Source organism: Microplitis mediator, chromosome 11 (genome assembly GCF_029852145.1).
Source record: "Microplitis mediator isolate UGA2020A chromosome 11, iyMicMedi2.1, whole genome shotgun sequence".
NCBI classification, from domain to species: domain Eukaryota; kingdom Metazoa; phylum Arthropoda; class Insecta; order Hymenoptera; family Braconidae; genus Microplitis; species Microplitis mediator.
In genome coordinates, this window is record NC_079979.1 from 15,303,827 (window position 1) to 15,322,109 (window position 18,283).

At 28.7% G+C, this 18,283-nt stretch overlaps 2 protein-coding genes across 4 annotated transcripts in view; one reads left to right on the plus strand and one right to left on the minus strand.

Annotated features, from left to right (window-relative positions):
• Positions 1–1,202: 1,202 nt before the first annotated feature.
• On the minus strand, positions 1,203–11,390 carry LOC130677580 (uncharacterized). Of its 3 annotated transcripts, none has more exons than XM_057484396.1 (8): positions 10,946–11,389; positions 8,990–9,079; positions 8,849–8,926; positions 8,468–8,607; positions 6,115–6,258; positions 5,841–6,002; positions 4,071–4,249; positions 1,204–3,860 (listed from the first exon to the last, which is right to left on the minus strand). In XM_057484396.1, the coding sequence occupies exons 1-8, from the start codon at positions 11,072–11,074 to the stop codon at positions 1,366–1,368; spliced, it is 3,417 nt and encodes a 1,138-aa protein (XP_057340379.1). In that variant the 5' UTR covers positions 11,075–11,389; the 3' UTR covers positions 1,204–1,365. The 3 variants fall into 3 exon arrangements, with proteins under 3 accessions (XP_057340380.1, XP_057340379.1, XP_057340378.1); XM_057484395.1 differs by having other exon boundaries at positions 6,115–6,261; XM_057484397.1 differs by lacking the exon at positions 8,849–8,926 and having other exon boundaries at positions 1,203–3,860; positions 6,115–6,261; positions 10,946–11,390.
• A 1,121-nt stretch (positions 11,391–12,511) lies between these two features.
• The window catches only part of LOC130677045 (gamma-aminobutyric acid type B receptor subunit 2), a 125,090-nt gene continuing 119,318 nt past the window's right edge, over positions 12,512–18,283 (plus strand). The window contains exon 1 of the mRNA XM_057483602.1: positions 12,512–12,657. The gene's annotated coding sequence lies outside the window, so the exon portion shown is untranslated. The remainder of the gene's footprint in view (positions 12,658–18,283) is intronic.

The window sequence follows — 18,283 nt, forward strand, 5'->3', positions numbered from 1 at the left end:
TCAGGCCTTGGATTCTAATTTATATCTTTCACTTATTCATATTTTTTAAAATATGGTTTTTTTTTATCCATTGACGTATGGCTTTTTTTACATTCCTCACATCATTCACTAAATTACAACTTCCCTTGGAGTTTTAAATTTTGTCACTAAAAATTGTCAATTTAAATTTTTTAAATAATAATTATTTATTGCGAGAGGAAGAATAAAAGGATGAAGATCAAAATGGTTAATTTTTATTTAACTTACTGCTGTTTTGTTCTGTACATGAACTTGTACGCATGGACATTTTCTGTGGAGTACTTTACTGATACGAACACACAAAGGAACACAATTTTTGAATTTGGAAGTAGAGTGAAAATTTATAACTTCTAGAAAATTGAGATCAAGGGACGGGATCGGGCTTGAATTGAAGGGGAGACTTTAAGAAATAATTTTTATTTGTGCTTGATTGAGTTTCGATCAATAGTTTTCAAGATATCGATCTGTATAGATCTATATAGATAGAAGTAAATTTTTAAGGAATCGAATTTTTGAATCTGGAAGCAGAGACTTTAAAAATTCGTAACTTCTAGGAAAATTGATATAAAGGATCGCCATTGGGCTCAAATTAAAGAGGAGACATTCAGAAACAATTTTTATTTATGTTTGATCTAGTTTCGATCAATAGTTTACGAGATATCGATCTATATAGAACTAGATTTTTGGGAATCAAATTTTTGAACCTGGAAGTAGAGGCTTTAAAAATTCGTAACCTAGAAAAATTGAGATCAAGGGACGGGATCGGGCTTGAATTGAAGGGGAGACTTTACGAAATAATTTTTATTTGTGTTTGATTGAGTTTCGATCAATAGTTTCCAAGATATCGATCTATGTAGAGAGAGATAGATTTTCGGGGAATCAAATTTTTGAATCTGGAAGCAGAGACTTTGAAAATTCATAACTTCTAGAAAAATTGAGATTAAGGGACGGGATCGGGCTCAAATTAAAGAGGAGACTTTCAGAAACAATTTTCATTTATGTTTGATCTAGTTTCGATCAACAGTTTCCAAGATATCGATCTATATAGACAGGGGTTGACTTACCCTAAATCGATACGACTAAAATAGATATCCAATCACTAATATTTAGAGTACTAATTACAAAAGTAAATTTGAAAAATTTATTTCTCGATCGAACATATCAATTAATTACAACTTCTTTTCATTTAAAATATTTATTACAAAATTATTTCCTTATAAAAATTTTTTAAACAATTATTGCTCATAAAACAACGAAATAATAATTTTTCCATAAAGAAAATATATATACCACAAAATATATTCAAATAGCCAGCTACTTGTGATATATTATCGATAATTAACGTACTTATTTTAAATACATATTGTCATTTTTATTACTATTATTAACATTACTTCTATTACTATGATTATCAACGTAATGTTCAGGAACAAATAATCCAATTTGACCATCAGGAAGAACTATTTTACGTACCCTATTACTACTATTATTATCTAATAGCAAATTACCATCACTTAAATGCATTTGATTATTATTTATCACCGATTTAGTAGGATCATTAACAAATCTACCATAGTTATGACCCAAATAATTACAATGGTCATTAATTTTACCCATGGTTTTATTTTTCCCATCAACATGGACGGCGTTCCTCGCTTCAGGATATTTACGGGATGATAAAAATTCATTACTTTTATCTTTAGCAGCAAACACCGCAATAGGTACATCAAATCGAACTTGTTTATCCGGATGTCTAACTTCCTGAGGCACTCGATACTTTGCTGGGAATCCCTTATCAGTATTTCTGTGATAAATACCTTCAGCATTAGTATTAGTAGTCGGCTGATTATTTATTGGAAGAGGTTCATTAAAGTAAATGGGAACTCGTTGCGGAATTTGCGGACAAGTTTGATGCTCATTAATCATCGCCAAGTACTTAGAGGGCTGGGATAACTTTCCCAAGTTTTTTTCTTCCTTACTTTGGTGACAATAGCCCTGATGTGGATGCAACTGCGGCATAAAGTATTCGTGATCGTTTGCAAATAACTCCGGCTTGTACTGATCATCGGATGACAAAATTTTCAAATTCTTCATGACTATTTCGTTCAAAAGCATTTTATCTTGACTGTAATTATTGCAGTCGATGTTTAATTTTAAATTATTATTCGATCTATTGACTACTGCGTCATTAGCTGGCCGTTTATTTTCATAAATGTTATTATTTATCAGCCAATTTTTGTGTCTCTCCGTCCATTCGGTATCCGCAGTTGCTGCTGCTGTAGATTTCCAAGTTAAATTTTTTGTATCTTCATTTTTAATTAAAAATTCATTATTAATTTTGAATTCTCTGGTATTATTCATTTCCTGTCGTAGTGGTATCGGTTCATACGCAACTGGTTTATGTAAATATTGTTGCGGTAAATGCGGATTGACGTCACGTTGATTATGATTTTGGGTAAAAAATTTTAATTTCCCGGTATTGGTATCATTTTTAACCGGTGGATTTAAATGAGGAAGTAAATAATTGTGTAAAAAATTTTTTTTACTATTTAAATTTCCGTTTTCTGCAGCAGCAGCAGCAGTTGAAGTACAAGTAGTAGCTTTAGTGGATTTAGTTTTAGTAGCAATAGCAGTAGTCTCTTTATTGAGTTCGCGCTTCTCTCCATTAAATCTAATGTAATCGTCTTTGTGAATGTCAGTACGTGATTTTAAAATTCCATTTTGTGAAAACGCTAGAGGATAATGTGATTCCATTTTATCAGCAGTTATTGTTTGTAATACGGGAGCTAAATTTCCTTTTATTTCTCTTGATGTTTTTACATTTTTTTCATCAAAATAATAATTATTTTCATAATTATAATTATCGAGACACGGATTTTTGTAACACGGATTAATAACTTTATTTATATGTTTATTTTTTTTATCGAGCTTAAATATCGCACTTGGAGTTGGATAGTAGGGTAATTGTTGATCTACCGGTGGGTAATAATGAGTATCTTTTGGTAATAGAGGTTGAAAGAATTCATGTGGAAAGGATTCATGATTGTTGGTTTTATTGATTTTACGACAAGCATCAGTTTGTAAAGGATGAGCTTGAGTTTGTGTTATTTTAGGCAGAGCATAAGGACGTGGATCGAGATGAGAATGTGCTTGTGGAACTTGAGCTGTTGAAGGTTTAACTTCACTCAGATGCTCAAGATCAAATAAAAATTCACGTGGTTGAGTTCTCCTCAGTATCGCCGGCATGTGCTTTAAATTACGACGAATTAAATTCCTTTCATTCTCGACGTTAGCATCCCAACCGACTGGTGGAGATGAAACTGTACTGCCCACTGGTGTGTTTACAGTTCTATTTATTAATTTATCATCTGATAATTTTTTTTTAACTCCATTGCGATTTGAATCTGTGTCTGTAATTATCACAGTGTCTGCGTCTATGTCTATATTTTTATTATCGGTCTCGGTGGTTTTATTTACTCCGGTAGTCAATGATGCTGATGGCTCAGGCTCAGCTTCTTCGGGTTCTGTTGTGTCGACACAGAAGAATGGATCAGGTATAGGGAAAACAAGTTTGTCAGGAAGAGCTGCCAGTGCATTTTTAATTCTTAATTCGATGGTCTCATAATCATGAGGCGTTGATTTAGTAAATGGATTTAATGGAGTGGAATCATTATTATCACTTGTTACGGTACATGGTTGCACTTGGGTACTCTTCTCACTAGTACGAGATGTACCAGCCCTTGGAAATGGATAAGTGTCATTGTTATTTGAAGCTGTGCCTCGTTTACTGTGTGTCCTCATATAAATGTTTGCTAGTCTCGATTTTATCTCCGTAACGGGGTCTAAAGATAACCGTTAATGTCATAATTATTATTATTGTTTTTAATTGTAATTTATAAATAAACAGACAATTGTTTGTTAGAATTTGCGAAATAAATTGGGGGCAATGCTCGATACTGAAGCTTTTATTTAAAATTTAAATTTAATTAAATGTGAGATAAAAAAATAAAAAGAGTCAGATTTTGTAACGGAAAAAATAAATTGGAGTTTACCTGGTATATTTAATTTAGAGTAATCAACGTCAAAACTTTCATCGATTTTGTCACACAGGTCTTCGAACAGTTCTTTGGCCAGTGGGTCCCATGATTGGTCTGATTCATCAGTGTCAGAATTGTCAGTTTTACTAGATTTACTGGCGACAGTTTCTTGTTCCCTGGCCCGAGGTGAAAAACTGCAATAATTATTATTGATTATTTATAAATAAGTACAATGTAAAAAATTAGCGGAGTAAATCTGGAGTGAATTCACTCAGGAGAGAAGTTTATTTTAATATTAAAACTCCGAATTAATCAGCCTGTCCGCTATAGGCCACTTCCCCTCAATCGGCAGGTACTGAGTCCAAACAGTCCCACTTAACCACTTTAAAGAGTTTCGTACTAGAGAACCCGTTATAAGCCTCCGTAAAAATTGTCTAAATCATAAACTAGCAATAGGAAAAAAATATCAAAATTAATTATGAAAATTTACTATCGATGTTTCGCGGATAATAATTTAATTATTAATGAGTAAAATATAATTTATTGTTGATAATTGTAATGATTAATTACGGCTGAAGCTTCTGTTAAAATTTAAAAGTTTTATTGAGCATGATGTTGATCAATAAAATTATCTATATTATTACGAGAATAAGGAAAATTTTGTTCCCGCCATATCTATATGATAGAATTAGTTAATGTTATTGAAATTGGTGTCATTAGATAGGTCTTGACTTGAATTTGTGCCTTTTCATGGTTCAAACTCTTTTTAATTGCCAAGTATTGAGATAAATAGATTTATCTATATCATTCGAATTTCATTTAAATTACGCGAGAAAAAAGACGATCGTATTTATTTTCTTTAAATAAATTAATACTTTAATTATTCTGTCACTAAATATGACCGAATGTCACTGAATATATAGCTATATTATTTATATCGCGTTACTTATTCCAAAATGACAGATTTTTATTCTCCCTTTTGGTTTTAGGAAGCTTCTCAAAGTCAAAAAAGTGTACAGAGAAAAAAAAAAGGATTCATTGACACAAAAAATCTTTACTCGCCTAAAGAAAATTTTTACTTACCCCAAGAAATTTTTTTGCATTGTGAATTGAGAATAAAAATTTATTTAGAACTAGAAAAAATTAGTTGGTGCAAGGAATTATTTCTTGACCAAAAAAATCTTTTCTGGCCCCAAGACAATTTTTGTATTTAATTGATAATGCATAAAATTTCTTGGTGCAAATTAAAATTATTTGCGGCAAGATATCCTTTTTTTCTGCGTATTTTATAAATTTAGTAGTGATATTTAGGCAGTCACGTAGTGGCTGCAGGTTGCTCGTTATTATTACTGTAATTAATACCGTTGTCATTATAATTTTTTTGATTAAAATTATTATTAGTGTAAAAAGATAAGAATTTATTTTACCGCTATAAGCACTAGGAAAATCGGGATACTAACGCATGTAACAAAATGTAAATATAACGTTTAAAATAATATAAAATAAAGCAGGCTTATAACGAGTAATCGAGAACAAAACTAAACGCGCGGAAGTGGGGAGATTGAAATTCCAAGAAAAATTTCCCCTGTCCCCTAGACTAGGCTTATGACTGATAGTCGACTGTACTCCGTGTGCAGAATGATTTTTTTTTTACTCCAGAACTCCAAGTGAGAGTGAATTCAGATTTAAATAAAATCGTAATCACTCCGAATTCACTCACAATTTTTTACAGTGTAAGATAAATAAATAAATAAAGTGAAAGTAAGTGTGAAAAAAATAATTTACTGTAGCGGATCAATTGGAATATTGTCAAGATTGTCGTCAACTTCATTGCCGATGCTGTCATTTTCAAATAATCTTCTCTTAGTTTTTTCAGGTCTTTGAAGATTTTCCATTTTGCTAAAGTTTTTATGTTGTTGCTGGTTATTTTTTCTCGCATTGATATTTCTAAAAAAACAAAATAAGCAGATGAATAAAAGAAGATTTAATATTAACTAGAGGGTTATTACGTCAGGAATAAAATTGTCACGATAAGTTTGCTCTCAATGATACTACTTACCTACTTCTATCGTTGATACTCGCGTAATTGCCACTGCCTTTGATACTGTTATCATTATTATCATTATTATTATTTTTTACTGTAAGAGGATCCGATTTATCTTCACTGCAATCGTTCTCAGAGACCTCATTTTCAACAGCTTCCCTAGTGGTTAATTTTTATTGTTAATTTCTACTCATTAATAATAATAATAATAATAAATAAGAGAGGGGGAGGGGGGTAAGTAGGCGTTAAATTTTTTTTAAAATGTACCCAGAGACAAGATGGGCATGCAAGAAAATTTGGACCCGATATTTGTTATAAAAAATTTTAAAAACTGCACGAAGAGAAGTGAATGGTATATTCTCCAATGTAACATAGTAATTATTACCATGTAGCAGAGTAACGCAACTTTTTTAGCCGTATTATTTATTTGACATAGTAGTTTGTCCGATTTTTAATGGTGACGCTAGCCATGCTAGCATGGTAATCATTCCTATGCTAGCATGGGAATCATTCATATGCTACATTGGAATTATTATAATTTCGATGAAGCTACTTCCATTCAAGGTAGTAAGGTTAATGTTAAAATAAGTTTTTATAATTAAAAAATTAGGTTATTTAATTAATAATAAATAAATTTTTAACTGATTTAAAAAATTTTTAAATAAAACAATAAATATTAACATTAACATATTTTAACATGGGTTAGTTTTATTAGAAAAATATTATAATAATTTAATTATTTATTGAAAATACATTTAATTAATATTTTATTGTAAGTAAAATTATTAACTATGAATTATTAATGTAGAGAAAGTGATCAATTATTTAAATTAAAAATATTAAATCCAGCGCTTTGGAATATACATTTTTCCGTCTGCAGCAGTGACGATACGTTTGGTAGAATAACATTTTAAATCAGAACACAATAGACAATGATACTTGTCAAATAATACTTGAGTTTCGTATGATTGATAATGTTCATTAAAATAATATTCATTGATATAAATAGTAATTAAGATTAATATATATACAGTAGGGTGGTCGTTGAAAATTAAATTTTCTCAGGCACCCTATAAAAAGCTTCTTTTTAGTGAAAAAATATGTGGGGAATTTGGTTTTTTCTTTATAAGAAAAAAGAACACGTGCCTCTGGACGATCAAAGTTCATTTCTCGATACAATCGCGTTTTTTTTTAATATCTCATGAAATATGCAGATTAAAGGAAAAAATCATAGGAACAATTTTGTAGAAAATTAAATTCTTAACAAAAAAGGACATTTTCATTTTTTTTATAAAATGTGTATTTATGGAAATATTTTTAAAAAACTTTCTTAGATCTGATGAATTGAGTGTTTTGAGGATTACAAACTTTGAAAATAACATTTTCCTAAATATATAGAAACTACAACAAGCATTAATGATTGATATGTTACGAGTTACGAAATTGTCTATATTTAAGAAAAAACGTTATTTTTGAAATTCGTAATCCTTAAAATGCTCAATTGATGAGATCTAAAAAAGTTTTTTAAAAATATCTTCATAAATACACATTTTATAAAAAAAATGAACATGTCTTTTTTTGCCAAGAATTTAATTTCCTACAAAATTGTTCCTATGATTTGTATCTGTAATCAGCATATTTCATGAGATATTTAAAGAAAAACACGATTGTATCGAAAAATGAACTTTGATCGTCCTAAGGCACGTGTTCTTTTTACTTAAAAAGAAAAAACCAAATTCCCTATGCATTTTCTAACTAAAAAGAAGCTTTTTATGGGGCGCCTGAGAAAATTTAATTTTTAACGACCACCCCAATATACAGGTTATATTGGACGTATATACTATACAGCAGCGCTTAATATGTAAGCTGCTTTCACGCTATACAGCATGGGGCTCAGTACCATTCTAGCATGACTTTGAATACTATGCTACAAAGTAATATTTACCAGTAGCATGATTACTATGTAGTATGGTAAATATTACCAGAAGAATGATAATCATTCCCATGCTACATAGTATCGATTCCTATGCTTTAAAAAATAGGACTGGTTACCCTGCAGAAGGGTAATTATTACCATTCTCTTCTCTCCGTGTGGAGTCAGTTCTTCATTTTTATTTCAATCTTTAAAAAAATTTTTGTAACGTCATTATAAAAAATTTCTTAATTACTCAGAAGTAATTTAAGAGTTTAAATAATTTAAAATCTTGTTAAGTTAATAGATTATTAAATTCATAACAAAGAATGAAGTTTGATTTTATTTAACTTAAATTGTATATCGCGTTTACTAGGACTCAAGTTTTCTAATTAACTGACTTGGAGTTGTTATTATTATTATTATTATTATTATTTAAAAAGTTTGTCAGCTTACTTAGGAAACGTCATATCTTCGCCATTTAACAATTTGAAAACGTCGCTACGTAAACGGGCTTCATTCTGCTGATGAAAAGGAAAATTTGAAGTTCTTCGTACTTCTTTACCCCTAGCGCCGTTTTTGAATATTCCGATGGACTTAAATATATAATTACTATTATTATTATAAATATAAATATTAAAAAATATATATAGACATTTATAATTTATTTGAAACAAATGAGAAGCTTGAAATAAAAACTTTCATTTTTATTAGAAGTAATATTAACTTTATAATTAACAAATTAATTCATTACTTCGTTCTTAAAATAAATTAAAATCATTACTGTCTTTTTTTCTTTTAATAATAAATTTTAAATTGAAAATTAAGTTTACGTACTGGCTCAGGTAAAAGTCGTGAACATATGGTTTTATTTTTAACTTTTTTACTCCTATTGATACCCTGAGTTTCGTCTTCCTGTCATAAAATAAATAATTTTTTATTTATTTAAACAAAATGAGTTAATGAATTTTGTCATACATTTTTTTGTCGTATCTGGGCGAAATTATTTAGAGTTTTTTCCAATGAATTTTTGGTTACTTTTTCTTGTGTATTTTTTTTGCTCCGGTTCTGAAATAAATTTTATAAAATGTTAGTAAAAATGAATAAATAAACAAATGAACAAGCGGGAAAATAAAGGATTACAAGGGATAAAGTAAACAAGATTAGTTAGTTGATATTATTGTTGATGTTTCTCAAAGTTTTTATTGAAACAAGTTGGAGTTTACTTTTGTTCAGTTGACATCGTGATCAAAGGATTTCATTTACTTAATCGACATTTTTTTTTTTAATTTCATTGTGTCAACATCTTTGTCACATTTATTTACTTATTTACATTACGTTTGCACACAATATATACATATCAAAATATCAAACAGTCATCAAACAACTTAATGCGGGGTATGAAGATTAACAATTACGTAAAAAATTAAATGATAATAAAGTTCACTGACGTCTAATAATTTTTGGAGTTTTTTAAAAACTATAAATTTAAAAAAAAAAATATTTGAAAAAATTGGACCTGTAGTTTTTTTAATTTTCTACATGTGCATATTTTTATTTTTTTTTCTGTCATTGATTTGTTGAAAAAAAAACTTCAGGGTCATATTTTAATGATACTAAAGTTAGCCGACATCTGACAATTTTTCGATTTTTTTTAAAATGATTAATTATTAAAAAAAAACTATTTGAAAAAATTGCACCTGTAGTTTTTTTAATTTTCTACATGAGCATATTTTTAGTTTTTTTTCTGTCATTGATTTGTTGAGAAAAACAAATTTCAGTCATATTTTAATGACAATAACGTTAGCAGACGTTTAACAACATTTTGATTCTTTCTAACAAAAGAATAAATATTAAAAAAAATATTTTGAAAAATTGCATATATAGTTTATTAAATTTTCTACATGTGGATTTTTTTAGAAATATATTTTTTGAATTATTTATCTATTTAAAAAAATTTATTTAAATTTAAAATGTCTGGTAACTTTACTGTCATCATATTTTAATGATACTAGAGTTAGCCATCATCTTGGTTGACAGACAATTGAAAGTTTTCGGATTTTTTTTTCAAAAAATCGATTCCAAAAAAAAAAAACTAAAAATATGCACATGTGGAAAATAAATAAAACTATTGATGCAATTTTTCAAAATATTTTTTTCGATATAATTTATCGTTATGAGAAAAATCCAAAAATTATTAGATGTCAGCTAACTTCAGTATCATGATTTGCCGACATCTAATAGTTTTTAGAGTTTTCTAAAAACGATAAATTAAAAAAAAAATATTTGAAGAAATTGCACCTCTAGTTTTTTTAATTTTCTTCATGTGCATATTTTTTTTTTTCTGTCATTGATTTGTGGAGAAAAAAACTTCAGTCATATTTTAATGATACTAAAGTTAGCCGACATCTAAAAATTATTTGATTTTTTTAAAATGATTAATTATTAAAAAAAAAATATTTGAAAAAAGTGAGGCGAAAAAAATTTTTCGATCGTAAAACACTCTCTGATGCTTCGCATCATGAGTCGTGCAAAATTGCACCTGTAGTTTTTTTAATTTTCTACATGTGCATATTTTTAGTTTTTTTTTTTTACTATTAATTATTTGAAAAAAAATTCGAAACTTTTCAATTGTTTGCAAACTTTAGGGAATGAGTGTAAATGTAGCAAACATACAATTTTTCAATTACATATAAAAAAATTAAAATAATAAAATTTTGAAAAAATCCATGCACTGATTTTTGAATTTTCTAAACGTGCATTTTTTTATATTTATTTTATAAACATTTTAATTTATCATTTGAAAGTTTTAAAAATTCTCAGATGTCCTCTAACTTTATTGTCTTACTTCAGGATCATAAAATTTATTATTAATTACCTGGTGTAAGTTAATTTATTAAGTTAATTAACTAAAAAAATAATTAAAGAACTTGCCATTTTTTGTTTAGCAGCTAAAACATTTTTTCTCAATTTCTCTAAATCTTTTTTCTTCTTGAATTTTTTTACTTTTATAGTCGGGTCATTTAAATCGACAAATATTTTATCACGTTTCACTCTTGTCATATTTAATTTATTAAATTAAATCATATGTTCACTTAATTAATTTATTTCATTAAATAAATATATACATAAATCTTGTGATAGGCGTCATGAAACAATTTGATTGATGTATAGGTTAGATTTAAAGTATATCGGGTGTAGATGAACAGGGGGAAATAAAAACAAAATTCGCCATTTAATTTTATTTATGCGGGAAAATTAAATTTGTGTAATTACAATTAATTTATGATTAAAATTAATATAAAGTTTTATGTTGTTGGTAAAAGTGACAGCTGGTACCTGATACGACAGTTATTCACAGGACAGGGTCAGCAGGTCAGGTTGGGCTGCTGTAAAATTTAAAGTCTTCGAAAATAATTATCAAAGTTTGTGTCAAATAAATAAAAGTTATTTTTAGAAATTTCAAAATTATCTTTTTGATATTTGATATTTTTTTACAGTCAATTTAATTATTAATTCAGTAAAATTTTAATTTGAGTTCTTTGTTTCGGCTTTTTTTTTAATTAGTTCGAAATTTTTCCGTGGGGCGCGCAACTTTCAAATTACCGCCGCCATTTTGGCAGCCCTGTTTTGTGCTTAAAAATTAGTTGGACTCAGTGTTAATTTGGAAGCTACAGTGAATCGAAATGAGTAGAAGACATTGGACAATTAATATATTAAATATTATCATCAAGTTAGTCGAAAATGTGGACAGATATTTTAGAAAGTTCGACGTATGGGAAAATAAAAAAAAAATGGCCACTTGTGAGATAATTTTATTGTTATACTTTTAAATTTTAAATTAATAACTTTTGTCAGTGTTAGAGTCAGTGTTTAGGAGTTAGTATTTTAAATTCAGTGATCTCGCGTCGGTATTTTAAAGTCAGTTTTTAAGAGCCAGTGTTTTAAATTCAGTGTTTAAGAGTCATCAGTATTTTAAATCTAGTGATCTCGAGATGATCCTGAAGTTAGCAGACGTCTAATAATTTTTGGATTTTTTTTTTAGACGATAAAACATTAAAAAAAAAATATTTGAAAAAATTGCACCTGTAGTTTTTAAAATTTTTTACATGTGCATATTTTTATATTATTTTTTTGCAATTAATTTATTGAAAAACGAAAATTCAAAAATTTTTAAATGTCTGCTAACTTCAGGATCATACTTCAGTATCATGATCTCGAGTAAGTGTTTTAAAATCAGTGTTTTAGATAAAGTATTTTAGAGTCAGTGTTTTGAAGTCAGTGTTTTAGAATCAGTGTCTTTAATCCAGTGTTTTAGAGTCAGTGTTTTAAAGTCAGTTTTTTTGAAAGTCAGTATTTTAGAATCAGTGTTTTAAATCCAGTGTTTTAGATTCAGTGTTTTTGAGACAGTGTTTTAAATTCAGTGTTTTAGAGTCAAAGTCGAAAAAAATTCCAATTTTTTAAATTCTAAATCTAATCAGAATAAAATTTATATAAATAAAAAAATAATAGTTGAATTAAAAGTTATTATCAATAATCGCGCATTAATATATTTAAAATAAATTTTGAAAAAATAAATCAATAAAAAAAAAAATTGAGAAGATTCCATGTAACGAGAGAGACAGAAAAAGTATGGAGGCAATGAGGTAATTGTAAAATGAATTGTCATTTGAATTTGGTACTGTGGCGGGAGAATTTAATTATGTAAGCTCTCATTAATTTCCGTTTAAATTAATACGATACCTGAGACAATTATTAATTCTGTCGTAATATGATTGAGTTTTGGATATTTGATTAAGAGAAAGCTTGATGTATGTATATACAAGAGGATGTATAATAATTATGGAATTTTCGACCGACATATATGAACATGGGGTACGGCATGGAGGCGAAACAATACAAAAGCTATGTATATATTAGATATATTATATATACATATATTATATGTGTGTCGGCAGATTAAAGGTGAGGTGACCTCGGTTATTTCCCGACTGAATGCACTACTACTACTGGAGCTATGAATATATTACATATAAAATTACCACATATATATTACATCAATAGAAAAATTTTAATTGGGGGTTGAAAAGAATTTTCAATTTTATTTTAACAATAGAATTTATTTTTTAATCCTCTGCAATTTAGGAAAAGAGTCTGATACAATTAAGTCCCAGGTAGATTTCGAACGATTTTTTTTTTGAGACCCAAAATGTCTCATGTTCGTTTTGCCTTGTCCAGTTTAAAAAAAAAACCTTAAGGCCAATTTTACTTTGTCGTAAATAGTAAATTTATTTTTTAACTTCCATGATTCTGAAGTGAGCCGACGTCAAATAGTTTTTGGATTTTCTTCAAACCGATAAATTATAAAAAAAAAATATTTTAAAAAATTACACCTATAGATTTTTTAATTTTCTATACGTGCATTTTTTAGTTTTTTTTTTTTGCAATTTATTTGTTGAAAAAAAAAAATCAAAAAATTTTAAATTGTCGGCTAACTTCAGACAGTTAGAAATTTTGTGTTAAATTCAACACAAATCGTCTGTTGCAAACGATATACACTTTTTTTTGTGTTAATTCAACACATTGCGTTTGTGTTGATCTTTAACACAAATTTTATGTTAAATAAAATTGAACAAATAACATCTGTTCTTTTGACAGAAAATTTGTGTACATTTAACAGAACATTTGTGTAAACAACACATTTTTTGTGTTAAAATCAACTAATAAACATAAGCACATAACCTAATCAACTCAAGTATACTGATCTACCCTTAGTAGAACTTATGTCAATTTAGCGAACAATTGAACCAGGTCAAAAAGGTATGAAAGTTATCTAAATTTAATTGTAAAATGTATATATTTAATTGTAAATAAATTATAATCCAAATTTCCCTGCAGACAATGCTGCTACAACGCTTTGCTTGGTTATGGTAATGAAGAATCGCGCGGAAACGTTTAGTCAAACAACACAAATTTTGTGTTAATTTTCAAATAACACAAGAAATGTGTTACATTCTAGATTTTCCATTCATTTAACATAAAAAATCTGTTAAAGTAAAATAACACAAACGGTTTGTGTTGAATTAACAGATTTTTGTGTTAAAAATCAACACAAAAAATTTAGCCAAATAATTTTTTAACACAAATACACAAAATTTCTAACTGTGCAGGATCATTAACTTCCAGTTTAATTTTTTTTTTTAAATTTTATGCAATTTGTGTGAAGAGTTTGAAAAAATCTTGCGACATATGTGAAGTCCCAGACAATCTTGCCCCTCTTAGATTTAAAAAAATATTTTTTTAAATTTTACTTGACCCAAAATGCCTCATCTTCATTTTACTCCTTTCAATTGAAAAAAAAATTTCTAAGCCCATTCATACTTCAAAAATATCAATTAAATTTTTTCACAAAATTATTCATTACTAAAGTGAGCTTCCAAATTAATAAAAAAAAATTAATCCCTTTCTTTGACAATAGAGAAATTTATTTTAAAACAAAACTCGACTTTGATGTTTGTAATTATTACGTTACTAATCAAACCCGATATTAATCTCAATTAATATTGAATGGTAAACAAATATAATTATAATTAATTAACAAAAAATAAGTAATTTATCAACAACAAAGTGAATTAAAATTATAACCCATTGGTACAGCAGTTCATGCATGTAAATTACTAATTATCCTCAGCGAATTGATGAGAATATCAATAATAAATTAATAATCCCTACCGAGACACGTCGCTCTATAGTCGCAATCAATTAATAAACTATTCTCTTTAATAAATCTTAAGTAATTAATAAACTTTCATAAGTATACTTATGTCTTATACTTATGCCGTTAATTAACTTTATCTACAAAATTAAATAATAAAATATTTTAACGGAAACAAATAGTTGTACCTCAGCTGTGTTAGTTTTATGTTATGAGTAAGCACATTATTGCTGTAATAGTTGGATGTGAATTATTATTGAGATTCATCTAATAATTATTTAACGATTTAGTGGATGTAAAAGGGTATTAAATTCACTTATAAACTAATGGATAGATTGTTATCACGCTAGTGTATTACCGACGCTATTTTGATTGTATCGATGTGCAGTTGGATTGACCCATTGCTAATAGTTACATAGTAATTATCGTACTATCGTATGTTCTAGGTGCTAAATATTTATTGTCCACAAGTACATTTATACGGGTTTAACGATATAAATTTATGTTACATTCAGAATAAATTTCTTCATTAATTTAAATTGCTAAATAAACGAGAATTTATTTTTTAAAAAAAGGTAAATGGGAGATAATGTAATACCGGAATGTTGATTATTAATTATTGTTATTATTGTTTTCATTTTTTTTTTTTTTTTTTTTTTATCATTTACTAAAAGATTTCACGCACTAAGGGGGGAGGGGCATTGTAACCTGCGTGATATCATCACACATGTCGAAGGCGAGGAACTAAATGTTTTTATAAAGAGAGGCCCTAGATTTGCTACTGTTGGGAATAAGTTCAGACAGCATAAACGTTTTTCTATCTTTTCGGTGTCCTTTAGTAGGAGAAACCACGAAAAAACCTGAAAAAAATTGTTTTTCTGACTTATGACCTTTATGAAGATGAATGAGGATGACACTGTCTATATATTTTGATGAAAAGTGGCCCATAACTTTTTTCCCATTGGGAATAGTTCCACACAATATACGCATTTTTTGTTCCTTACGATGTCCTCTAGTTGGAGAAACTTTAAAAAGTCCCCAAAAAATTTTATTTTTGACTTATGACCCATATGAGGATGGATGAGGATGACACTGTTTGTGTATTTTTATTAAAAATGACCTGTAACTTCTTTGTCGTTGGAAAAAACTCAACACAATACAAGCGTTTTTTGTTCCTTATGATGTCCTTTAGTAGAGAAAACCTCAAAAAGTCCCCAGAAAAATTTTATTTTTGACCCAGACCGCAGTGACTGATCAGGGAGGACGTGGGCTTTGCGTTTTTACTAAAATTAGTCTGTAATTTTCTTGCCATTGGGAATAACTCCCCACGATATCAAAATTTTTTGTTCATTATAAAGCCCTCTAGCAGAAAAAAATACAAAAACTCTATAAAGAATTTTATTTTTTTCGTAAATGGCGTCGGGCACATGCGGGCAGATGGAGGCAGATGCGGGCAGATGACACTGTCTATATATTTTGATGAATGTGGCCCATAACTTTTTTCTATTGGGAATAGTTCCACACAATATATACATTTTTTATTCCTTACGATGTCCTCTAGTCGGAGAAACTTCAAAAAGTCCCCAAAAAATTTTATTTTTGACTTATGACCCATATGAGGAAAAATGAGGTTGTGGCTGTCTGTGTATTTTTATTGAAAGTGACCTGCATCTTCTTTGCTGTTGGGAATAACTCCACACAATATAAACGTTTTTTGTTCCTTACCATGCCCTCTAGTAGAAGAAACCCCAAAAAGTCTCAAGGAAATTTTTTTTTTCCGACTGCGAACAAAACCGTGTCAAGTAAAATTTTTTTTATTAATTTCCTGTTGCAGTGATGAAAATTTTTGTTGGTAAAAATAAACATAATTTTAAAGTTATGAAAAATTTTAACTATTATTAAAAATTATAGAGGGACAGGTTTATAATAAAGTGTTCCATTACGGACGCACTAATTATTAAAAGTTATTTATGTGTTTATAATTATTTAATGGGTTAACGATAACTAATGGTGATTAAAGTGGGTAATGGAAGTTAAATAAAAATTAAAACCGTCTAAAAAAAAAATAATTAATTTAAAGAGTTTAAGAGCAAGAGGCTGCTGAGAAAGCTGTTATATTGACTAGGTGAAATTTACCACGACCTTGCGCCAAGAATAACAATTATTTTTGTACATTCTACAAATAGTTAGATTGCAGTTGCCAACAATAATTTAAAAATTTTCATTTATTCAATTCAATTCAACTTTAATTTTATAAATAAATTCATTCATTTAATGGAATTAAATTTACCATTACATAAATATATAGACACATATTTCCTCAAATAATTAATGAGAGCGATTACGTACTTCGGTTGTATTGATTGTCTTCAAAAAATTTCCAGAACTTCTTCAATTCGAAGCGAATTAAATAATTAAGTTCTGTCGCATAATTAACGTAATTTTTATTTTTAAATTTTAAATAATCAACTAAAATTTCAAAAAATTTAAGAGATTTATTGAATGAGAGATAAATAAATAAATAAAAGCTGAATCTAATATTATATATATACTAAAAGTTTATGACATTGAGCGTTTCCTTTGAAGTGATAATTTTTTCTTTCAATGTTGGACATTGAGAGGAAAATAAAGAGCGAGAAAAAGGAAGCGCACAATAAAGTGACACAGATGATATATATATACATATAAATATATAACAGCTTATACAGAAGTAAATACCGCGGCAGAAGTGCATAAGCTCTCGGTCCGATTCACCGATATTGGACGTCTGACACGTAACGGGCGTGACTACTTTGGTATTGGTTGACCCGGGATACCAAGAGCAGTATCCTGGTATAACCCAGAACCAGAGAACCAGTAGTAGTAGCAGCAGTAGCAGCAGCAGTACAGCATCAGCCACCGATCCGATGACCCAGCGACCCACCGCCGGGAGTTTAATCTCAAAAACCTAAAACCGGCAATTGTCATTGCCAAATGGTCCACTTTGCATCTGTGATGTTAACTTGATTCTTTATAAACAACATACTTTCCATTCTATACTCCCACCTTTTTTCACACCATACACACTCATACATTCACCCAGTATATAAAACAAAAACAAGTGTTACAATTTTCGCACCAGCGGTTGTGACCTAGTGTGATAAATGTCGAGCACGGTATGCAACTCACCCGGCATTTGGGACATAAAAAAAAACGAGCATGACATCTATACAAACTTTAGTCTCAAGAAATATTATAGACCGCAGGCTTTTTCATTATTTCACTTTTTATAGTAAATAATAATAATACTAGAGAAAAAAAAAATAACAATTTAATAAATGATTCGGCGTCTTTGTACCACACCTATTGTCAACGGTTTTGGAAGCTTTATTTTTTTTTATCACAGTATAGAGTGTGCGATGAACCGATAGTGTAACCGGGCTCCTATCGCACGCACTACACACATCACAGCGGTGAGTTTTCTTCTCTATCCACTGTACTAGCGTGCGTGTGTTCGCTGGAGTCTAGTCTAGCATTAGACACGCACACACATTTATGTATATATGTATATATTTATG